The sequence below is a fragment of the Rosa chinensis genome, chromosome 3 (assembly GCF_002994745.2).
Source record: "Rosa chinensis cultivar Old Blush chromosome 3, RchiOBHm-V2, whole genome shotgun sequence".
NCBI lineage: Eukaryota > Viridiplantae > Streptophyta > Magnoliopsida > Rosales > Rosaceae > Rosa > Rosa chinensis.
In genome coordinates this window covers 2,577,357-2,602,262 of record NC_037090.1, presented here as the reverse complement: position 1 = coordinate 2,602,262, position 24,906 = coordinate 2,577,357, and the positions used below count along the sequence as shown (strand labels likewise).

The window sequence follows — 24,906 nt, the reverse complement described above, 5'->3', positions numbered from 1 at the left end:
TGATGACGACTAATAAGTATCACATACAAATAAGCTTGTGAGACTTGCAGAATTATAACTCACTAAGTGTATGATGAACCGTCTAAATTTCCAAAATTGAGTAACTCTTTTGATTTTAACACTTTTATTTTTAGAATTTCATTATAATCTCATTTTATTTTGAATAATGCTAGATAAATCATCTTTTTGGATACCACATGTATCCTACCTTATGTGATAGTTAATGTGACACATTCATGTCATTTAATAAAATTATGTACTAGCTAGGTTGGACTTTCTGCTACATCAATTGCAACATAATGTGAGATGCATGTGGTATCCAAAAAAGTTGTTCACTTAACATTGCTCTATTTTTTGGTAGAAATCTATGAAACAAACCAATGCTTTCCTTACACAGGGAATGGACCAATGCTTTCCTCATAGATTTCTTTACACAGAAATCTATGAAACGTAGTATGTTGGATTTTGAGCCTTCCCTCTTTCCTAATTGTTATAGGACTCCTACCTACACATGGAATTGCAACAATTTCTTTATAAAGCGGAGCCAAACCAATATAGATTTTTTGACTTTATGTTAATTGGGATCTCGCTTTCACTTTCTTGACTTTGACTATCACAGGCAGTTGTCTTTAATCAACTTTTGAGGGCGATGAAGAGAAAGACGTTGAGGGAACTAGAGGTTGAAACCGCCGTTCAACTACTGCAAAAGCGGCTCAAGCCCCGACCTGCCAAGTACTTGGAAGAGCCCCGGAGCCTAGAGGGTCCATGGAAGGCTGCCTTTCCTGTTGGGACACCAAGGTCACTTTTGGACTCGCCATTCTACCATTCTCTCAAGTGGGATTTCTCGAATCTTGAAGGAGCACTCGAAGAAGGGGGAAAGCTGTATAAGAATAGCAACAGAGTCTATCTATTCGGCTCCACGGAGGAGGCCATGGTTAAAAGAGAAGTGGTTGCTTTGATCCCCGTGGTGGTGGCCGTTGTTTCGGCTTCTCTGCCTTCCAATGAGCTTGGACTTGTTTTAAGTGAGGGAAAAGTGGAAGAGATAATTCCGATGAAGAGATTGAAGACAGACTGGGCTCCGTATGTTCCTTTGGACAAGAGAGTAGACAAAGAAGATCCTGAAATCTTTGTCTTGAGCTGCAAGCAAATAACGGCTGCTCACAAACACAAAAAATGTCAAGGGAAGCTGTGATCTATTGAAGTTTGAATACGCCGTGCCTTATTTGGATCCGGCGGCACAAGTAATGTGTCATGAAGTTCATATTCAGGAAGAGGAGAAGTACCTTAGTGCTAATGATGATGAGCTGGAGCCTGGAGGAGTTGTACTTTAGTGGTGAAGATGAGGATGCGGTAATAGAAGAAGATGATGAAAAGAATGTCAAGGTGGAAGAAGAAGCAAAGGGAGAAAATATTGAACTTTGAGTTAGGGATGGCGATCGGAGAAGAAGTGTGGAGAATATGATGAAGATGAGGATTTACAAATTCGATCCAGTACAAACACCAGATACTACTGACATATCAGAGTTTAAGAATGCATTTGTCAACAGGTACTATGGCACCGCTCATGAGATTCTGTGATGATTATGTTCTGAAATCAACCGGATGCCACATATATTAATCCCGGCCAACTGCAACACTCGATTCCCTATTTTCTTTGCTATCAAACATTATCATTTTGATTTACGTAGTCATAACTTGATCTCTAATTAATATATGTGAAGTTGATATTTACTTTGTTGTACTTTCAGCAATATATTATACAAATTATACAAATAAATGCATGCATGATGTATTGACCAAAAGAAGAGGTTTTGCAATAAATCAAAACTAATTAACCAAAGATTTACAAAAAGTCAGTTTTCGAAGCTCCATTGCAAGATTGTTCAAGTAGAAAGTTCACTTCCACTATATATCATACTCACTACAAGTTTCACTTCCACTATCACAGTGACCGGACATTTGACTTCCAGCAGCATCATGCTCAAAGCGGCCGCGATGTCTCCTGGTTATAGTAAGTTGTTGTGGACGAATGACTTCAAATTTCACAGCATCGTCATCTTGGCCTTGGTCATACAAGAAGCAGACCCCACAGCTTTTCACGTTATTCCACCATTTACCATCGACTTCCGTACGTATAGAAGTCAAAAGAGGCTTCCAATAAAGAGCATTTTGCTTCATCTGAAATTTCATGGACTTTATTATACCGTACGTACATGTGATCTGTTTCACCCTTCAGGTCCATAGTCCTGAAGCGCTCTTTACTTCCCAAATTGACAATATAGGTTTTGTTTCAGTGGTAGAAACGAGGTTGTCATGAGAGCTTCCACATCCGAAATCCATACATGCTAACCATGAACAGAGGTCAGAGGGAAGACTGAGCTAGTCGGCCTTCAACCCTCCGATGCCTAAGTCAGTTACATGTAAGAATGTAGACTAGGTAGGAGTAAATGGAGAGTGGTAACTTACCTTGAATGAGTAGAGAAACATGTATTTATAGTGTGGGGATGGGCTTGTCATCCCTTTATTTCCAATGTGGGATTATGCATGGCCTACCCGATACTGCTAGTATGCGGTATCGGTGTTGTGTATGAGCATTATTGGTGTCTTTTCAAGTGGCTAGTGAGCCTTGTGCTTCCGGTACTTGTGCCTGAGAGGTATCTATACCAACAAGTCCCCCAAGTCCCCGGTCAAGAGTTCTCTTGGATGGAGAGTTTGTCCATGATAAAAGTATCGGAAGTGCAAGGCGAGTATCCTTGCCACGTGGCTTCCGTACAAATATTACCCCCCAGTCCCCCAAGTCCCCAGCTAAGAAGAGTCTTGACTGGGGTGGTGATTTCATTTTTAGAGTAAAAACGGCGCAAGCCTTCATTGGACATTTGGCAAGAGTTTCTTCCTTAGGGTGACTAGTCCCCCAGTCTCCCGAGACCGAGGTAAGAGGGTTTAGACCAAGGTCTGCTAGTATATGGCATCAGGTATGCTCGATATAAGGTGTACTCGATACACTTGGTGTCTGCAAGGATAGCATTGGCTATGTCAGCCCATTTTTGCATATGGCGATATTAATAATTTTGGCGTAAAGCCAATAATGACTGTAATGAATGTAGCTGATAGTGGCTGGAATCTATGTGGTGATATCGCTATTATTAAGCTTGGCACAGCCTTTTGTTTTGCATGTAATGGCATGCAATCATATAATGGAGAAAGATGAGACATGGTGATATTGTATAATGGAGATAAACCATGGCGATATTGTATCATGTAATGGGGAAATAAAATATGGCGATATCATGTAATGGAGATAAAACACATATGTCATATAATAGAGAGAAAACATGGCATACCTCGTGTTGAATAAAGATAACTTATGTCGATATCATCTAATAGAGAGATGACATATGGCGATATCGAGTGTTGAAGAGAACTCATGGCTATATCGTGTAATGGAGAGGTAAAACATAGCCATATTTTATAGTAGAGATAAAGCATGGCGATATCATGTAATAGATAGATAAAACATGGCAATACCAAGTGTTGGAAGAATATAACTCATGCCGATATCAGATAATGGAGAGATAACCCATGGCAATATCATATAAAGGAGAGCGTGTCGTAATTATGCCTGTGGTCATATTAGATGTTTTCTAGGATAGTGCTAGGCTATGTTACCACAACCATGCTTGTAGCTATTTCATCTCGATCATGTGTTTAGCTTGATCGCGTTGAGACATTTCCCCTTGATCGTATTTCATTTAGCCACCTCGTTTTGATCGCATGGAGGCATTTCACCTTAATCGCATTTCATCTAGGCATTTCTCCTTGCTAGCATTTCATTGATCGCCTTTCATTTAGGCATTTTGCCTTGATCGCATTGATCGCATTGGAGCATTTCGCATTGATCGCATTTCATCTAGGCATTTAGCCTTGATTGCATTTCATTTAGGCATTTTGCCTTGATCGCATTGGAGCATTTCGCATTGATCGCATTGAAGCATTGATCGCATTTCGCCTTTCGCATTGTGATCGCATTTCAGCATTTCACATTGAAGCATAGAGGAGATACTACTAAAACATAGAGAAGATATCGCTGATCTGTAGATAATATACTGCTGAGGTGTGGCGAGTATAGGTCGCTAAGGCATAGATAATAGATCGCTGAAGCATATATAAGATGTTGCTGAAGCATGGCGAGTATATCATGGCGAGTACATCATGGCGAGTACATCATGGCGAGTACGTCGCTAAAGCATGGCGAGTACGCCGTTGAAGCATGTCGAGAATGTGCCACTGAGGCATGACGAGTATGGTACTCAAACATGGCGAGTGTATCATTGAAGCATAGCGAGTATGTCGCTAAAAGATGGCGAGGACATTGCTGAAGCATGGAGAACATAACGTTGAGACATAAATAATAGACTGCTGAAGCATATATAAGATATCGCTGAGGCCTGGATAATATACTGTTGAGGCATAGATAAGATATCACAGAAACATAGATGGTTGACCACTGAGGCACAGATAAGATGTTGCTGAAGCATAAATAAGATACCATTGAGGCATAGATGAGATACTGTTGAAGCAGAAGTGAGATATCGCAAAAACATGGCAAGTATAGCATGGTGATATGTCGCTGAAGCATGGAGGGGATGTGTCATCCACAGATGGCAGGTAGGGTGTGCAAGTCTCCCAGTATTGGGAACATTTATCATGGAGAGTGTATGCCATATAGGTATGGCAAGTGTGTGACATTTAGGTATGGCGAATGTATGTCATCCAGGCATAGTGAGTATGAGCCATTCAGGCATGGCATGTAGGGTGAAACTTTAGCGATACCACTGAAACATGTTTCACCACTGTTTGTTTTGAGAATCATCTCACATTGATACTCGGATGATGGAGATCTTCATGGATTGCGGAAACAGAGCAGAGAGCAACACCCAAGAAGTTTGAATCATCAGACCAATGCTAGATTTGACTATTTTAATTTTGAGAGAAATGGAAGAGAAGGTTGTGGCAATTATTGTAGTTATTTAAAACTTGTTGTGCCTTCATTACTCTTAAAATTGACCACATGGGCTGCAAGTTATGAATCTAGTGCATGTGAAGAAACACTAGCCCATTGTAGCTAGTGGTAATTTCCTCAAATATTTCCACAACCAAACCAAAAGAATACAGAAAAAAAAAAATGAGAAAGTTCAATTCCACTGTCACACTCACCACTTCCCCAATCATATAACCATATGTTTCACTTCCCCAATCATACTCTCCATAATTACTCCAATATTCCCTCAAATATTGGAAGTTATATCCTCATATATTTGCACCACCAAACCAAAAGAACAACAAAAAAGAATAAGAACAAAAAAAAGGAGAAACTCTCGAACAAAGTTCACTTCCATCACTCTTTTTTTTTTTGGTCTAAACTTCGACTATCATACCCACCACTTCCTCAATCATACCCATCACTCTTTTTTTGGTTTCGCTTCCAGCAAAGTGACCAGTGTTTAAGTATAAGCATAAATTAACAGAGAGAGAGAGAGAGTTTAGAAGCAGAGAATGGAGAGTAATGTTTATTCTTCTCTCAAAGGAGGATTTATATAGGAATACAAGATAGTGTGAATGCTCTAGGAGAAATCCAATTTTGTGACTACTTGAGTTACAGCTGCAACTCCACATGGTTGTTGCAATGATGATAATTGTCATGCTTGTTGCCTCCCTACAAGCTTTATGCCACACAAGTCTTCATACCTATATCTATACACTCAAGTACTATATTTATACACTCAAGTACCTATTACATGATATAGCCATTATACTATAATACGTTTATACTACAACACTCCCCATTGGATATTTCATGTCAATAGTGTTGCCTGGGCCGTGAACTTCTAAGTTGCCTTGTTAAAAACCTTGCCAAGTAATAAAGAACCCTGTGGGAAAAAACAACCTTGGTCGAAGGAGAAAAAGAGCACAACGCGCATGAGTGTGGAGTAGCAATATCATAGCTTCGGAGATAAGTGGAGTCTTCTTATCAGCATCACAAGTAGGTAGTATGTCTACGAGAGGGATGCATTTAGAGTTGCTATACCAAAACCTTGCCCGGTAAACCCAGTGGAAAAACCCGTGGTCGAAGGGAAAAGATGAGCAAATGCATATATGTTGAATCAAAACATCTTCAGGATGTAGTATAAGTGGGGTGACCATGCTAAAGATGTGCCTCGTTAAAACCTTGCTAGGTAACAAAACATAGTGGATCAAAATAACCCTGGACGAAGGACAAAAAGAGTACACAATGGTCAAGTGGGTATGCTTCTGAATACTCCCCCTGATTTCAACTCCCCCTGAAAAATATAATCATGAGAGTTCGGATAACTTTCTCAATCCGATACTCTTTACATGTTTCTCGAAAAGGGATTTTGGCAACAACTTAGTAAATAAGTTCGCTACATTATCCTCTGATCGGATGTGTTTTACTTCAATATTTAGAAGTGTTTGTTGTTGTTGATTGTAGAAGAATTTAGGCGATATATGTTTGGTATTGTCGCCCTTGATGAAACCTAATTTCATTTGCTCAATACAAGCTGCATTATCCTCGTAAATGCATGTAGGTTCATTTGTGGTAGACTTCAAACCACAAGTTCCTCAAACATGGCTATTTACAGACCTTAGCCATATGCATTCACACACAGCTTCATGTAGAGCAATAATCTCTGCATGATTTGAGGAAGTAGCAACAAGGGTCTGCTTTGTAGATCTCCAAGATATCGCTGTGCTTCCCATGGTAAAGACATAACCCGTTTAGGAGCGACATTTGTGAGGGTCAGAGAGATACCCTGCATCAGTAAAACCTATCAAGACATCGTTGTCATTTTGATGGAGGTGAGGAGGAGGACGTTGGCCACCACGGACAGCAGCGCCGGCGTCTACATCACGGAAGGTGGCATTCTGCCTTATGGGGTCTGATCCCATACTTCCGTCATTTCTCTTCTCTCTGTAGGGATCAAATAAGCCCATAGCAATCGTACCTCTCAAGTATCGAAAGATTGTCTTTATACCAATCCAATGGCGGCGTGTTGGCGCAGAACTATGTCGAGCTAACAAGTTCACTACGAATGAGATATCCGGTCTTATGCATTGAGCTAAGTACAATAATGCACCTATTGCACTTAGATAAGGCACTTCAGCCTCTAATAAGCCTTCGTCCTCATCCTTTGGACGAAATGGATCTTTTCCGGGCTTAAGACTACTGCCGATCATGGGAGTACTCACAGGCTTTGCTTTATCTTCATTAAAGCGCCTCAGTAATTTTTTAGTATATGCTGACTGATGGATCATAATCCCATCACTACGGTGCTTGAGTTCTAGTCCGAGACAAAACTATGTTTTCCCAAGATCTTTCATCTCAAATTCGGATTTCAAGTATTTAGCAGTTTCCTTTAACTCATGTAGAGTTCCAATTAGGTTCATGTCATCAACATAAACTACTACAATTGCAAATACGGAACTTGTTCTTTTTATAAACACGCATAAGCATATTTCATTATTGACATATCCCTTCCCAATCAAGTAGTCACTTAGATGGTTATACCACATCCTTCCGGATTGTTTCAATCCATATAGTGAGCGTCTCAATCTTATTGAAAACGTGCTCCGTGATTTAGAGCCATTTGATTTGGGTAATTGAAGTCCATCTGGAACCTTCATATATATATATATATATATATATATATATATAATATTATATATATATATATATATATCTTTCTAAATCTAGATCCCCATAGAGATATGCTGTAACCACATCCATAAGCTGTATGTCAAGTTTTTCGGAAACTACCAAACTGACAAGATAGCAGAACGTTATAACGTCCATTACGGGAGAATATGTCTCCTCGTAGTCGATTCCAGGGCGTTGTGAGAAACCTTGCACCACAAGGCGGGCTTTGTATCTAACAACCTCATTTTTCTCATTACGCTTTCTGACAAAGACCCATTTATGGCCAACAGGCTTTATATTTGGGGGTGTCAGCGTTATAGACCCAAATACATGTCTCTTTGTTAGTGAATCCAATTCAGTCTGGATCACATCTTTCCATTTAAGCCAATCTGCTCTTCGTTGACATTCTTCAACGGAGCTAGGTTCGATATCATCGTATTCTATAATTCCTTTTGCAACATGATATGCAAATGCATCATCAATGGCCATAGAATTTCTATCCATCATCTCATGTACACTAGTGTAATTCATGGAGATATCTCTATTCTCTGGAATTGGTTCTGTCATTGGAGCGTCCTTCAATGATGTCTCTTGGACATAACCATAATCCGGAATATTTTCATGAGATGGATTATTTGCATCGATGATTAATGGATTATTTTGTGTCAAACTTGCTTTCTTTCTTGGGCAAGAATCCATCGAACTTATGGGCCTCCCGCGCTTCCTGGCAAGAGCATGGGCCTAGCCACTGCGTCACCCATATAGGGGACGTTGGCGCCATGCTCATGTACTCTTGAGATGGCGTCATGTCCTTTAGTTTTAGGGACTTCAATCCTTGCAGGCACGTTTGCAGCAGGTATGTGTGATCTCGTCACTTTAGCGATATCAGAAAACGCATCAGGTATCGATTCTACTACGTTTTGAAGATCGAGAATTCTCCGCACTTCAATTTCGGACTGTGTGGTTCGGGGATCAAGATGAGACAAAGTGGGGACAGACCACGACAATTCCTGTCGTTTCTGTGGAACATTAGTGTTCATGTCTCCCCCTAACGACGGGAAGACTATCTCATCAAAGTGACAATCCGCAAATCTAGTGGTAAATAGATCGCATGTCAAGGGTTCTAAGTAGCGGACAATAGTTGGAGAATCATATCCAACATAAATGCCTAATCGTCTTTGAGGACCCATTTTGGTGCGTTGTGGCGGCGCAATTGGCACATAAACTGCATACCCAAATATGCATAAGTGTGAGACATCAGGCTCATACCCAGTCACCATCTGGGACGCAGAAAAGGGTTGAGTGGCAGTGGGCCTCAGACGAATAAGCACAGTTGCATGCAATATTGCATAGCCCCAAGCAGAAATAGGGAGATTGGTGCGCATAATCAATGCTCTATAACTAATGCTCTAGCAACCATTTGAAGTCTTTTAATGGCAGCTTCTGCGAGACCATTTTGTGTGTGTACATGAGGGATAGGGTGTTCAATTTTGATCCCAAAGGACATGCAATAATCATCAAAAGTTTTTTATGTAAACTCTCCAGCATTGTCAAGTGAATTGACTTAATAGGATGATCAGGGTGGTGAGCCCTTAACTTAATTATTTGTGCTAGGAGTTTAGCAAATGCAGCATTTCTGGTGGACAAGAGCATGACATGTGACCAACGTGTCGATGCATCAACCAACACCATAAAATATCTAAATGGTCCGCAAGTTGGTTGGATAGATCCACAAATATCACCTTGGATTTTTTGCAAGAATGTATATTTTCTTTAGTGTTATTTGCATAGGATGCTCTTGATCCTACCTTTGCTAAAGAGCAAGCTTTGCAAAACGAATAATAGGCTTTAGAAGCAACTCCTTGGAGCAATCTTTGGTCCGTACTTCTTTTCGTTTTGAAGAATGGATGTCCGTGTGAAGTTTTTAATATACGGAGCATCATATCACTACCTGGATGTCCCAAACGGTCATGCTAAAGCCTATATGTGTCAGAATCCCACAAATTATCTTTCATGAAATGGTTGGATTCAATGACTCTAATAGTGGTTGCATACAATCCACTAGAGCGACACATAAGTTTTTCTAATTCTCGTTTATTTCCGTAGTCATTAGAGGTGATGCAAAGGAACTCTTGTCCATTCTCACAATGTGTTTCCATATGAAAATCATTGGCTCTTATATCTTTAAAACTCAATAGGGTTATTCTAGCCCTTGGAGCATATAGAGCTTCGGTGACATTAATATTTGTGCCATTTGACAACATAAATTGAGCTGGTCCTCGACCATGAGTTAATTGTGATGGTCCTGCCATCGTAGTCACTGAAGATCGACTAGGAGTCATCCATAAAAATAATTGCCTATGTCGCAATATAGTATGTGTGGTGCCACTATCAAGAAGACATTCCAACTCTCCGGGAAACATACTGAAAGATAATAAAGTTAAGAATTTAACACATGTTAATGACATTGAATAATAATGCGACACTTTATTAATAAGGAAAATAGCCAATGATTACATCAAAGTTTCCAAAGTCTATTCCAAAATAAAATCAAACTTAGACAAATTGTAGTCACTCAATCCGTTTGGTAACTCCAATAAAATATGACCAGGGAAGTAGAGAGAGATGTTGGTGGAGCGAGGCTCTCTTAAGTACCACTATCTTAATTACTTTCCTAGACATCATACTTCATTGAATGCGCCACATGAGAAAGAGGTAATACAATTGTCATTTATTGACTGAGGCACATTGCCGTTCTTGGAAAATAAAAAGGACTATTCTAATCAAAGTCTGCGGCATCCTCGTGCACTTCATTTCCAGCTTTGAAGTCCTCAATGGCGAGATTGACATCTTCACCATCTTCTTCTTCAGCAAGGTAGATTTCTTGCTCCCTCAAGTCCCTATACTCCTTGTAGCGTGTAACTAGTTGGGCACTTGCATTGCATTGCTTGAACCAATGCTCAATTGATCCACATCGATGACACATGTCATTGTGGTTACCTCCCTTTATTTGAGGTGAGATGGTTTTCAACATCGGTTACCCAGCTATGGTAATCTGAGTCTGTTAAGTCAAGCATAGGGAAAGTCGAGTCTAGGTTCATTTGACATCCTGAAAATAAGAAGCGAAGATATATTAGTTTCGGAGTTTAAACTTCCACGAAAACTAAAATAATAAGATTTCCGAGCTATGCTACCAAGAAATCAATTTCCAAGAATATTTAGATTAGACCGAAACAATGATGTTTAACATGGTCATAAATTGATGCTTGCAGACACTCTTAGTCTGAATATTATGAACACTCTTAGTTCATTGATTACAAATACTCTTAGTTCGTTTAGCGTGAATCCCTACAATTCCGCTTTTTGGTCTCCCCTATGAAGAAGATAGGGGGTTAGAAGAAAGGAGGTTGCAAGTCCTTGAATAAAATAAAGAAATTGAAAGAAACAAGAAAGTAGGAACTTTAATATTTAAAACTTACTTGTTGAAATTCAGAGCAGCTTCGCTTATGAACAGCTCCCACTTCGAATGGTGTACAGGTCTCAAAACGACTCCAACATGGCTGAAATTTGGAGGTCAGATAGAAGAGACAGAGATGAACAACTTTGATGAAAAAAGGATTTTGATCAGAGATCCCGAAAAAGACGTTTCTCAGTGTACAAGCAGACTGATCTGCACAGGAACGAGCGTGCTGAACATCTCCCACTTTGAATGATGAACTTCCTCTTCTCTTGTCAATTTGTAATTCGAATCCTAGAGCAATATCGTGCTGATAACGTGTTTAAGTATAAGTATAAATTAACAGAGAGAGAGAGAGAGTTTAGATGCAGAGAATGGAGAGTAATGTTTATTCTGCTCTCAAAGGAGGATTTATATAGAAATACAAGATAGTGTGAATGCTCTAGGAGAAATCCAATTTTGTGACTACTTGAGTTACAGCTGCAACTCCACATGGTTGCTGCAATAATGATAATTGCCATGCTTGTTGCCTCCCTACAAGCTTTATGCCACACAAGTCTTCGTACCTATATCTATACACTCAAGTACTATGTTTATACACTCAAGTACCTATTACATGATATAGCCATTACACTATAATACATTTATACTACAACAACCACTCTTTTTTTCTTTTTCTGGTTTCTCTTCCACCCAAGTGTTCAGACTCTTTTTTTGGTTTCGCTTCCAGCAAAGTGACCAGACTCTTTTTTTCTTTTTCTGGTTTCGCTTCCACCCAAGTGACCAGACTCTTTTTTTGGTTTCGCTTCCAGCAAAGTGACCAGACATTGTATTAACTTTGGCTTCGCTTCCAGCAAAGTGACCAGACATTGTAGTAACTTGTGGTGGACGTATGACTTCAAATTTCAGAGCGTCATCATCTTGGCCTTGGGCATACAGAAAGCAGACCCCACACCTTTTCACTTTATTAGACCAAAAGTCAAAAGAGGCTTCCGTAGAGCATTTTGCTTCATCTGAAATTACATGGACTGTATCATACCACACCAACACGTCATCTGTTTCATCCGCTGTTTCATCCGTCGGGAAGCCCACTGGATTTCCCAAATTGACACTATGGGTTTCACCGTCGTTGGTTTTGAGAATCATCTCACATTGACACGCACGGACGGTTCCAGAAACAATGCAGATAGCAATACCCAAGAACTTCGAATCATCAGACCAATGCAGAGGAAGCTTAATATTCATTGAAGATCCCTCCGTTTGACAGCTAAACCATTTTGGAATTTCATTTCCCGGACACATTACCTCTACTTTACCAGATGATAAACGTTTCTGCAGATACATACCGTATATAAGCATCATGGTTAGTAAACTCGTGATTTTAACATAAATGAAAGAGCAGAGATCTACTGCTCTGATTTAACATAAATGAACTATGTGCATCAGTGTGTACGTGTGGGTGAGTGTCTATGCGTGTGCGTATGTAAGACTTACACGATCATAAGCAGTTGCCATTCGCAATATTCTGAGGCGTGCATCATCCATTATCCTTGAATTGTTATCCAAATTAACGCAACCAACAAAATCATGCACCTCGGTCCTCTTCCCAAAAAGTATTTGATCCAAACCTTGTGTCTCTGCAGTCACTGAAACTGACACAGTCTCAAGTTTAATGCACCCCCATGCACTCAATTCTTCTAGAAGACATGGGAGCACTGGCAAAGATTGAAGCCGCTCGCACATAGCAAGTATCAGAGACTTGAGCCCAGAAACTTCTTGGATGCTGGGAGGTATGGTCTCAATCATGGTGCAACTTAGATCTAACACTTGCAATGCAGGAAAGCTTGTAAAGCAATCGGGAATTTCTTCTAACTTCTTACAGCCACGAAATGAGAACCACTCAAGAATGTTTAAATTGCCGAAGCTGTTTGGGAGTAATTCAAGGCTTGTGCAGCCACTTAAATCTAATGTCTTGAGCCCAACAAGATTCCCAACCGATGACGGCAGCTCTTCAATTTTCGTCCCACTTAAATTAAGATACTCCAGATGTTCCACAGGCTCCGCAATTTCCGGTAAGTTTGTGAAACTAGAGCAACCAAAGAGATCAAGTTTCTCAAGAGATTTCAACTTACAAATGTCGGTTGGGAGACTGACAAGGCGACGACAATCTCTCAGCTCAAGTGAAATGATCCCAGTCATACACATGAATAACGATGAGGGCACTGTTTCTATGTTTGTCCCGCTCAACAAAAGATGAGTGAGGGATTTCATCTTCCATGGACTGCTCGGAAACTTCTCAATGTGCCAACAGTTGCGAAGATTCAATGTAAGAAGTTTTTCAAGAGACCAAATTGATGAAGGCAATTCTTTTATAGAAGTATGATCCAAATATAAGAATTCCATATTGCTTGGTATCTTCGGTAGAACTCTAATCTCCCGACAATGTCCCAAATTCAAATGAGTAAGCCTTGTGAAGTTTTGAAAGTATGAAGGAACTTGAACCAAACCATCACAGTATTGAAGATTTATACTCTCAATGTTTACACTCTTTGACAGGTCTGGAACTCGAACCAAACTTGCGCAGCCTAGGAGATTTATACTCCTAATGTATACACACTTTGACAAATCCGGAACTTGAACCAAACTACTACAGCCTTGAAGATTTATACTCTCAATGTTTACACTATTTGACAGCTCTCCAACATCGGCCAGGTCCATGGAGTGACTAAGATCGATCCTTTTCAAGTTCTTAGGATTCTGTAACAAATTAAAAAAGCAATTAAGAATAACTAAAACCCGAACAAATAACTTTTCCATGCACTATATTTAATGCATTTAAATACTAACTTAAGCATACCTGGCCTTTATTCCAAAGTCTCTTGAGTTTGCTCCAGGGCATATGAAGCTCAACAAGATTGTTTGGAGAATACTTTGATGGAAAAGATTTCAAAGGGTAACAATGCCAAAAGAGATATTGAAGGGCATCAGGCAGATACTCTAGATTTGCCTCGTCATCAAGATGTATAAATCTTAGCATAAGGAATCTTAAGTTATGCATCCCGGTGAAAGCTTGAGGATCCAACATTAGTGTGTTGACACAATTCCTGCTGGAAATGCTTTGTACTTTGGCAGTTCCCTAAAGAAAAAAGAAAAGAAAAGAAAAACCTCAAAACTACAGTAATTTCTGGACACCCATCTAACTAGTTTTTTAGAAAATAGTATCTTCTAGCTAGTTATTTTATCCACTGAAAATTCATAAGCTTTGTCAAAAGAAAAGTCAAGGCATTGAGCTCTTACCACATTCCTTTTCAGTACATCACAGACGTCCTCACCATTGTGCAACCTACTGCGTTTTCCTGGCTCTTCGGTACATTCTTCCTGGACTATCTGCCAACCCATTTCTTGGATCACATCGTGCATCCATATGCAGTTGTCCTTGATTGATATGAGAGACATATCAATGAGAATCTTAATTCCATCATCCGGAAATAAACCACAGGCAGCTAACATTCTTTTTGCCTCACAAAGTTTCTTCCCTTTGTGAAAACATGCAATATCAAGGAATATGTTCCTCTCATTTCTTTCTAATCCATCATAACTTGCTCTGTACACTTTCTGAAGATCTTCGTTGGGAAACGTTTTCAATTTTTCCCACAACAGTTCCTGTTCTCCTTTGCTCTTGCATTGAAGGAATACTGAACTCAAAATTTTAAGGGCTAATGGAACTCCTGCAGCATGATCTGCCACCTGCTCTAAAAGTTCTGGATTTGCTGTACAACACGTGCGAGCATTTGAACGGAACAGCTGAAGAGACTCAACACCATTTAATTCCTCCGCCTCATATATCTTAACATCATGGTCAGCTACTTTCTTATCTGGTACAGTCTCCTTACCGAGTCGCCTATCTCGAGTTGTTATAATTATTCTACTTCCTGGGCCAAATGGAACTTCTCCAACTAAAAATGTTAATTGGCTTGAATGGTTCACGTCGTCAAGAACAACAAGGACTTTTGTACGGCGGAGCCTCTCTTTGTCAACGGCACCTACAGTGCGAGTATGAATAGCTAAATTCCTGTCCCCTAGTAGTTCTGCAAGAAGTTCATTTCGCAAAATATACAGTTCAGGAGATAAAGCTCCTTTGGTACCTGAACGTTCCCTAACATTTGCAAGAAAACAGTGAGCGTCGAATTGAGAAGAGAGTCCATGATATACAGCATCAGCCAGCGTGGTCTTGCCGATGCCACCCATACCCCAAATAACTACAGAGCGAACACGAACATCTTCTGGGATGATGTCTAATTCCAATAAAATTTTCTTAATGCGGTCTTCAGCTCCAATCAAACCAGTTAAATCACTTGAGGATTCACGATTCAATTTAGCCAACACATCTTTGACGATTTGCTCAACTAAAGCAGAATCATCCCTACCACAAATGACCAAGTACAGGTAATTAATAGTTATTCATACAACGTCTTCTTCCAACTTTAATCCATTAGTCAAAAGCAGAAATTTGTACAAGTTAAGAGAGTTACCGAAATTTTTTTGAAGTTGAATCAGACCCAGATAGGCCAGCTGCTTTTTCTAAAGCTTTCTTCCACTTGGCCACCTTGTCAATCTTGTCGTCCTTCAACCATTGTTCATGTTGAACAAATGCAGCCTCATAACTTCCGGTCTGGTAGCGCACTTGTGATGGTTCTATCTCGTAAAAAATAGGTATAACATATTGTCCATGTTTTTCCCTGCAGTCCAGTATATGAGCAAGTTCATCCAAGCACCATGTGGAAGAAGCATAGTCTTTCGAGAAAATGATCACGGAAATCTTTGATTCTTTTATTGCTTTTAAAAGGGCGGGTCCCACTTCATCTCCTCTCTCCAGTCTGTAATCAATGAAGGTTTCCACTTTCCTCCTTATCAGAGCAGCATGAAGATGGCTGGTAAAAGTCCTGCGAGTATCCTGGCCTCTGAAACTGATGAAGACATCATACTTTTCTTTTGTGGGGATGACAGAAGAAGAAACAGAAGAGGAAGCCATAACTGCTCAGATCTAAAGCACGCTTCCTTGGGACCAAAAAATTCTCCAGATTCAGATTAATTTGAAAATGGTGACCTGCCAAAAATAAATAAAATATGGTTACTGGGTTCTCTGAATAGAAATTAAGAACAAAATTCAAAACAAAACTAAGTACTACATATATGATAAACAAGAATAAAACACTTACAAGTTCTTAGCAAACAACTGAAACAAGTAGGGGGAAACAAAGCAGATCAGTCTGTCCGAAGAGAGATTGAACACAGATAGATTATGCTGATCTGATCAGTTTTCAAGTTCAGGTTTTATTTCCACAAAAATTAGGAACTTCTTATCTCTCGGGACAAAACTCCAGGTAGCAAAGATTAAAGAACCTCAAGAAAATTTAAGTTCCAAACACTTTCATTAAATATCATTCAACAACTCAAACTAAACAAAGGGTGACTACAATTGCAACTATTGGCTTCCTGCAACATATAAAATGAAGCTGTTCGAAGCATATGTACACGCACACACTTGAAGCAAATCCGATACAAAATTAACATTAGGATTAGCATATATGATAAACTAGATATATACTTACAGAGATCGAAATTATGCGGATCTGATCAGTTTTTTTTCGGGTGAAGCTTGGTTGGAGATTTGCACAAGTTTAGGAACTTCTTATCTGTTGACCTTAAGAACTGTTGGGACAATAATTCTTAGTAGCTAGCTGAGATGATCTAAGAGCAAGTCCACCGTTATAACTTTGCATGCCCGGGCAAAGTGAGGGAATGATGATTTGGTGACCGGGGCATGGAGAGAAACAACCTTCCACCGGGCTTTGTTTGACCAGCCAAACTTTGGTTTTGCATGACTAAGGTCAAAAAAAGGGGCAAGCCGATGACTATTTTCTTGCCCAAGGTCATGGAGCTGCCAGCTCGGCCAACCACAGAACGTGGGTGACATCAGGAAGCTGCGAAGAGACAGACGAGGCTAAATCCAAGGGTGGAAAACACGGACCAATCCAGATGCGCCACGTGGCTGACCTCCAGCAGGATTTTGTCGCCCAGTCGCCGAGAGGATGCCGGAAAACTGGACTTCCGGCCGGGTCATGCCTCACGGCTGTGGGAGGCCTTCGATCTCCTTCTGGCCTGAGTGGTGAGGTGAGGCACCACTGTGGGGAGGACGAGTGGGCCGAGGCGAGCCGGTATGGACCGGGTCCGCTGCCGGAGGACGCACGACGGCGTCGGAAAACTCAGGTCGGGTCGGTCGGGACCCGATGGGTCTGAGGAGACGCGGAGGAGAGAGAAGAGAGAGTTTCAGGGGTGAAAGTGAAAAAAAGAAGAAAAATCTGTCATTATAAAAAAGGATCAGAAAATTTTGTTATTTATAGAAAATTTTCAAATTTTCAAAAATTTATAACTAATTCATACGAACTCCGATTTTTGCATTCCACATATACACGAACTCGTATCGATAATCTCTATAACTTTTATGAAGGAAGTTTTCCCAAATTATGTATCTATAAAAAGTCGATTTTCGAGACCCCCCAAAAATTATATAATAATGAACAGTGTTGACCGGGCAAGAAAAACAACGGGTGTAAACCCATGTCCAGTGGCAGTGAATAGTAACTTGACTGGTCGAATTATTGACTTCTCGACTTTGCCTTTTCTTGACTTTTACACCCGTTGTTTTTCTTGCCCGGTCAACACTGTTCATTATTATATAATTTTAGGGGGGTCTCGAAAATCGACTTTTTATACATACATAATTTGGGAAAACTTCCTTCATGAAAGTTATAGAGATCATCGATACGAGTTCGTGCATATGTGGAATGCAAAAATCGGAGTTCGTATGAATTAATTATAAATTTTTGAAAATTTGAAAATTTTCTATAAATAACAAAAATTTCTGATCCTTTTTTATAAGGACAGATTTTTCTTCTTTTTTCACTTTCACCCCTGAAACTATCTCTTCTCTCTCCTCCGCGTCTCCTCAGACCCATCGTGTCCCGACCGACCCGACCTGAGTTTTCCGGCGCCGTCGTGCGTCCTCCAGCAGCAGACCCGGTCCATACAGGCTCGCCTCGGCCCGCTCGTCCTCCCCACAGTGGTGCCTCACCTCACCACTCAGGCCAGAAGGAGATCGAAGGCCTCCCACAGCCGTGAGGCATGACCAGGCCGGAAGTCCAGTTTTCCGGCATCCTCTCGGCTACTGGGTGACAAAATCCTACTGCAGGTCGGCCACGTGGCGCTTTTGGATTGGTCCGTGTCTTCCACCCTTGGATTTAGCCGCGTCTGTCTCTTCGCAGCTTCCTGATGTCACCCACGTTCTGTGGTTGGCCGAGCTGGCAGCTCCATGACCTTGGGCAAGAAAATAGTCATCGGCTTGCCCCTTTTTTTGACCTCAGTCATGCAAAGCCAAAGTTTGGCTGGTCAAACAAAGCCCGGTGGAAGGTTGTTTCTCTCCATGCCCGGTCACCACATCATCATTCCCTCACTATGCCCGGGCAAAGTCATACCGGTGAACTTGCTCTAAACCCATGTCTAGTGGCAGTGAATAGTAACTTGACTGGTCAAATTCTTGACTTCTCGACTTTGCCTTTTCTTGACTACGAGTGCACTTGCTCTAAGGACTAAAGTTCCAGGCACCTTCGGTGAGGCAAGCTCTAGAATGCATTAAAGAGCATGTGAACTGAGTGGCTCCTACTGACTTGACAACGCATGTAAAGAAACTTTATTGGGATGTGATATGATGGAGAAAGGTAATTGTGTATTATAATGAAGCGCCTCGATTAATTTACATTGAATAGTGATACATATATTTATACAAGCCTACATAGGATTTTAGACTGGTGCAGACCTATGAGATATTTTGAATTATGGTACTATTACATGTACAGAGTTGGTGATAGTCTTTGCATGTGAAGGATGTGCAGACTTGTGCAGTGCATGCCCTGCCTTTGTTGCACGCCATTCTTGGCTGTAAGCTTGGGATTGCTCTCCATGTGTGCATCTTTATCACTAGTCATGTGGTCTTGCTGATGTGGCTTGATCATGGTTTCATTATGCCCCCGCAAGCTATTGAACGGTATCCGGGCAATTAGCTTGGAAATGCGATGATGAGCCAAATGCGACATGCCCTATCTTTCTTGAGCCATTGAGAGTGAGCTGGATTGACTTGGTTGTTGAGCTGAGGGGTTGGACATTGCTCTGAGCCATCAACAAAGCTGAACATGTCAATAGTGTTGTAGAACTAGGGTGAGCACATCTTTCCAGAGTAAATAGTTGTCTTTGGTGAGTTTGAGTGGGAATCCAATGGGTTGGGGAAATCGAGGATTCGAGGGGTTAGTATGGACCCATTGTGAAAGAGGCATTTGAAGCACGTTTTGGTGGACCAGTGCGTTCAGCCTTTAATTTTCTAGTTCCTGTTTGCAATTTTCTTTCCTCAAAATAGAATTGTTCACGTTTTGGTCGAACAACTTCATTATGCAACTATTGGCTTTCTGCAACATATAAAATGAAGCTGTTCGAAGCATAATACAAAATTAACAATAGAATTAGCATATATGATAAACTAGATACTCACAGAGATTGAGATTATGCGATCTGATCAGTTTTCAGGTGTAGCTTGGTTGGAGATTTTCACAAGTTTAGGAACTGTTGGGACAATAATTCTTAGTAGCTAGCTGAGATGATTTAACTAGTTTAAGAAAGTTCCAGGCACCTTCATTGAGGCAAGCTCTGGAACGCGTGCACCGACAAGCACGGGACTGAGAACGTATGACCCATTGTGAAAAGATCGAGGTATTTGAAGCGCGTTTTGGTGGACCAGTGCGTTCAGCCTTTATCTCTAGTTTCTGTTTGCAATTTGCTTTTCTTAAATCATAATTAGCAGATCGGATTATCATTTCTTCTACTCTCCGATGACTCCGAGTCGTCCCTCTGAGGCTCTGATGTTCTCTGAGTAATTTGGTTAGTTTTCAATAAATCCACGAGTTAGAGATGGTAGCCAAATTAAGAGAGTCAGCAGTACTCATATTCAAGCACTAACGAATTGGTGTTTTGAAATCCGAACTAGGACCAGGAAAAAGTGACTGGGCCAGAGCAACGTATACGTAAAGAAATGATGTCTTCTCCATTATTGGGTTCACAACGGAGCAGACATCATTTCTTCATAGAAATAACTGTATTCATAAATGACCTACCCTTTCGGAGATTGATTCTTGGTAGGAAATTTCATAGAAAAAAGATTAACTTGATTGGTGGCCTTGACCCCCAATTACCGCTGTCGAATGAGAAACAAAAGCGATTCAAACAAAATCCAAGGATTCGAAGAAAATCAATCCACCTTCTCAGCAAGAACAAAAGTACTAAAATTAAAATAAAAGCAAAGCGATCAATTAGAAATATAGGAATATAAGCAGTGCTCAGATGGAACCAATGCTAGGGACTGGGACTGCTTTGCAAGAGAAGAGAAGGGAAAATGGTCCGATGAGAAATGTTAGGGACTGGGCCAGTTTAAGCCAATGAGAAATGGGAAAATCGGGCATGGGTGTTACTCTTTCTTGTGTTGGGCCTTCAGGGTTTGAGCTACGTTATTTGCTATGGGAGGTTTATGGTCATCGGCCTTCTTGCTTTTTACTGTCAGTAAGTTCACCTCAATATTGTCATTTGTTGAAGCATTTTCACCACAATTTGCATTAACGTGAAGTGAGTTTGAATCTCACTAGCTCGTAGGAAATGATTGATCATATCTTCTCTATATACTCTAGACAAATTAGTGTCAATCACGACTCGTTGGGTGATGTTTGTAAGGTAGGTTTCTCTCTCTTTAATTAGGTCAATATGTGGTTGGCCGGCTTGATTAGCACACAGGATTTGTGCATTCAATGACGAAGACTAATAAGTATCAGATATTGATAAGCTTGAGAGACTTGCAGGATTATAATCCGTGTAGTAAGTGTACGATGAAGCGTCTAAATTTCGAATATTGAGCAACTCTTTTTATTTTAACACTATTATCTTAAGGATTTCATTATAATCTCATTTTATTTTTTGGTAGAAATCTATAAAACAAACCAATGCTTTTCTTACACAGGGAATGACCGATGCTTTCCTCATAGATTCCCTTACACAGGGAAATGGACCAATGCTTTCCTCATAGATTTCCTTACACAGAAATCTATGAAACGAATGGTGCGTTGGATTTTGAGCCTTCCCTACACAGGGAATGGACCAATGCCCTTATTGTTGTAAGACTCCTAGCTACACATAGAATTACAACAATTTCTTTATAAAGGGGAGCCAAACCCAATATTGATTTGACTTTGTGTTAATTGGGACGATCGCTTTCACTTTCTCGACTTTGACTATCACAAGCAATTATTTGGGTCTTGGGAGCGATGAAGAGAAAGGCTTTGAGGGAACTAGAGGTTGAAATCACAGCTCAGCGACTGCGAAAGCGTGTCAAGCCTTGACCCGCAGAGTACTTGGAGGAGCCCCGGAGCCTGGAGGATCTATGGAAGGTTGCGTTTCCGGTTGGGACACCAAGGTCTGTTTTGGACTCACCACTCTTACCATTCTTTCAAGTGGGATTTCTCGAATCTTGAAGGAGCACTCGAAGAAGGGGGAAAGCTGTACAAGAAGAGCAACAGAGTCTATCTATTCGGCTCCACGGAGGAGGCCATGGTTAGAAAAGAAGCGGTTGCTTTATCCCTGTGGTGGTGGCCGTCGTTTCTGCTTCTCCGCCTTCAAATGAGCTTGGGCTTATAGAGAGTAAGGGAGAAGTGGAAAAGAGAATTTTGATGAAGAGATTGAAGATGGACTGGGCTCTGTACGTTCGTTTGGACAAGAGAGTAGACAACGAAGGTCCTGAAATCTTTGTCTTGAGCAGCACGCAAAGAAGGGCTGCTCTCAAACACAAAAATGTCAAGGGAAACGGTGATCTAGCGAAGTTTGAATACGCCGTGCCTTATTTAGATCCGGCGGGGCAAGTAATGTGTCATGAAGGTCACGTTCATGAGGTGGAGGAGAAGTACTTTAGTGCTAATGACGATGAGCTGGAGGAGTTGTACTTCAGTGGTGACGATAATCAAGTACGTAGTAGCTAGGGACAAAACATTATGAATTAATATATGTAAAGCTTATGTTTTTTTGCTTTGTTGTGCTTCATCAAATACATTTGTAAAAGAATTTTTCAGAGTACTTGAGTGAAATGAAATATTTTCTGACAAAATATTCTGCCCTGCCCAGTCAATGTTCAGTGAAGCCAATCATGAATTATGCTTAGCCGGCCTTAGCATTTAGTAGTATATTATGAAAATTACACCAATAAAAGGCATGATGTATTAGCCAAAATATCAGGTTTTTCAAGAAACCAGAACTAATTAACCAAAAGATTTACAAAAATTTGAGCAAGAATAGATCAAGATGTTTTACTTACTTGACAAAAACGTACACACACACAGACGGCTACTGGTTTCGCTCTCTGTGATATGGAAATCAACACAAACAGAATGTGGAACATGCAGTCGCGAAAGCCAGGTGACAGTTCTGAAGACCTTAATTCGGGTCAAGCTTCATTGCAACATAGTTAAGTACAAAGTTCACTTCCACTATCAATACTTACCGTAAGTTTCACTTCTAGTATAACAGTGACCAGACAGTTGATCAACTTCCACTAGCTTCATCCTCAGCGCTGCCACGGCGTCTCCTAGATTTTTTATTTTTGTGGAATATAGGACCAAGCCCAAATATCAAATGGAACAAGGGAAAGCAGATCCAACCTAATCAAGAGAAGTTCAGGACAAGGAAAGAACACACCAAAAGAGGAAAAAGTAGATTGCTGCCGTCCTATTGCTACACCACTTGTGGACGTTGCCCAACCCATCATTCCTCAGTACCAGAGTCAGAGAAGGTAGTCGCGATGAAACCCATCTATTAAGACCCACCTCTCTAGTGGCAAGCAATGCAGCAGTATGAGCTGCCAAGTCCTCTTACCGGGGAGACCACTCCGTCAAAGTTAGCTGCTAACCTTCTTATTTTGTTGACAATCGTAGAATGGATTACAACTTCTCACAGACTCAAATATCTAGCCAGAGAAACTCCCTCCACAACCACCTTCCTCTACAAACATAGAGCAACAAGTTGAACTTTGAGTCAATCCTCCAATGCAAGAGCCACTGTGATTGCGTCCAATAACACCAAGCCCTGCTTTGCGTGTCTCCTTCTCCAAGGCCACCTCGCAATTAACCTTGATTAGTGGCTATGGTGGAGGAAACCAGAATTTGGTTCGAGATGGTGAAGAAGAATTTAGTGGTTGGGCACCGAGAGATTAGTCTGCCAAAAACTCATTCATCAAACTGACTGCACTGGTGATTGAATCAACCGGAGAGAGTGATTTCCCCTGACAAACAAAGCTGCGTCTACTTTTCCAAATTGACCAACAGAGGACCCCATGGTAAGAACCAAATTCTTCTCAATGTCAGTAGTAAATGTACCTTGTAAATCCAAGAACCACTTATGAATAGTAGTGATTTGGCATTCGTTAATTTTATAACCTAAAGGGGAGCCAAACCAGACTGTCTCCACCCAAGGGCATAATAACAGCACATGGTATATTGATTCTTCGTCTTTATGGCAGATGGGGCACATGGGATTTCTTACCAGATTGCTTCTGAACAAGTTGACAGTGGTAGGCAGTGCATTACAAACTACTCTACGAAAGAAAGATTTGATAATTGGACGGACCTTCAAACTCCCAATAGACTTCCAAACATTTTCATTCACTGGGTGAGACTGGTGACTCTTATTTGGGAGGCTTCTGAAATGACTTCTCCTAGTTGTAGCAACTTGTTGTGGATGAATGACTTCAAATTTCAGAGCATCATCATCTTGGCCTTGGGCATACAGAAAGCAGACCCCACACCTTTTCACTTTATTCCACCGCTTAAGACAGAGTACTGTATAGAAGTCAAACGAGGCTTCCGCAGACCATTTTGCTTCATCTGAAATTGCATGGACTGTATCATACCACACCAACACGTGATCAGTGTCAACAGTCCGGTCATCAGTCTTGTTGGCTCTGTACTTGCCAAATTGACACTATGGGTTTCACCATTGTTGGTTTTGAGAATCATATCACATTCATACCTATGAAAAAGAAATGGGACACTGATTGCACAAACAGAGCACAGAGCAATACCCAAGAAGTTTGAATAATCAGACCAGTACAAAGGAAGCTTAATGTTCATTGAAGATCCCTCCGTTCGACAGCTAAACCATTTAGGAATTTCATTTCCCGGACACATGAACTCTGCTTTACCAGATGACAAACGTTTCTGCAGGTACAAGCCATATAAAAACTTCATGGTTATTCTACATGAGAGAGAGAGAGAGAGACGTACAAGATTACAAGCAGTAGCCATTCGCATAATTCTGAACTTTGCATCATCCATTATGGTTGTGAGATTGCATTCACATTGAAGTGTGACAGAATATGCTGTATAGAATGGCAAAACAGCCGACAGAGCAAATCCCAAGAAGTTTTTATCATCAGACCAGTGCAGAGGAAGCTTGGTTTTTATTGAAGATCCCTCTTTTTCACAGCTGAACTACTTTGGGATCTCAGTTCCCGGACATATTAGAGTAACGGTACCATATAATGATGATCATGTACAATATATAGAGTTATAGACATCATGGTTATCCAACTCATCAA

At 40.7% G+C, this 24,906-nt stretch overlaps 2 protein-coding genes and 1 long non-coding RNA gene across 6 annotated transcripts; 1 reads left to right on the top strand and 2 right to left on the bottom strand.

The window, feature by feature from the left end:
• Positions 1-649: 649 nt before the first annotated feature.
• LOC112192541 (protein HEAT INTOLERANT 4) lies at positions 650-1,192 on the top strand. Its single transcript, XM_024332326.1, has one exon. It carries the CDS (start codon positions 650-652, stop codon positions 1,190-1,192), a length of 543 nt encoding a protein of 180 aa, XP_024188094.1.
• A 10,339-nt stretch (positions 1,193-11,531) lies between these two features.
• LOC112191921 (disease resistance protein RPV1) lies at positions 11,532-17,516 on the bottom strand. Of its 4 annotated transcripts, none has more exons than XM_024331410.2 (7): positions 16,784-17,516; positions 15,704-16,278; positions 14,469-15,594; positions 14,029-14,307; positions 12,666-13,928; positions 11,877-12,503; positions 11,532-11,831 (listed from the first exon to the last, which is right to left on the bottom strand). In XM_024331410.2, the coding sequence occupies exons 2-7, from the start codon at positions 16,201-16,203 to the stop codon at positions 11,805-11,807; spliced, it is 3,822 nt and encodes a 1,273-aa protein (XP_024187178.1). In that variant the 5' UTR covers positions 16,204-16,278; positions 16,784-17,516; the 3' UTR covers positions 11,532-11,804. The 4 variants fall into 4 exon arrangements, with proteins under 4 accessions (XP_024187178.1, XP_024187179.1, XP_040372441.1 ...); XM_024331411.2 differs by having other exon boundaries at positions 11,532-11,842; positions 11,888-12,503; XM_040516507.1 differs by having other exon boundaries at positions 11,532-12,503; positions 16,391-17,515.
• Positions 17,517-18,938: 1,422 nt separating this feature from the next.
• Positions 18,939-19,845, bottom strand: LOC121052191. Its single transcript, XR_005808347.1, has 2 exons — positions 19,774-19,845; positions 18,939-19,690 (listed from the first exon to the last, which is right to left on the bottom strand). It is a non-coding gene; the product is annotated as an uncharacterized LOC121052191 (long non-coding RNA).
• Between the last annotated feature and the right edge of the window lie 5,061 nt (positions 19,846-24,906).

What these genes read in the sequence shown, in the direction of transcription:
- LOC112192541 (XM_024332326.1), top strand. Translation starts at nt 650, where the DNA reads ATGAAGAGAAAGACGTTGAGGGAACTAGAGGTTGAAACCGCCGTTCAA.
- LOC112191921 (XM_040516507.1), bottom strand. Translation starts at nt 16,203, where the DNA reads ATGGCTTCCTCTTCTGTTTCTTCTTCTGTCATCCCCACAAAAGAAAAG. An exon ending in ATGTACTGAAAAGGAATGTG is followed by an intron (nt 14,308 to 14,468) that starts GTAAGAGCTCAA and finishes TTTTTTCTTTAG; the next exon opens with GGAACTGCCAAAGTACAAAG. An exon ending in GACTTTGGAATAAAGGCCAG is followed by an intron (nt 13,929 to 14,028) that starts GTATGCTTAAGT and finishes AATTTGTTACAG; the next exon opens with AATCCTAAGAACTTGAAAAG.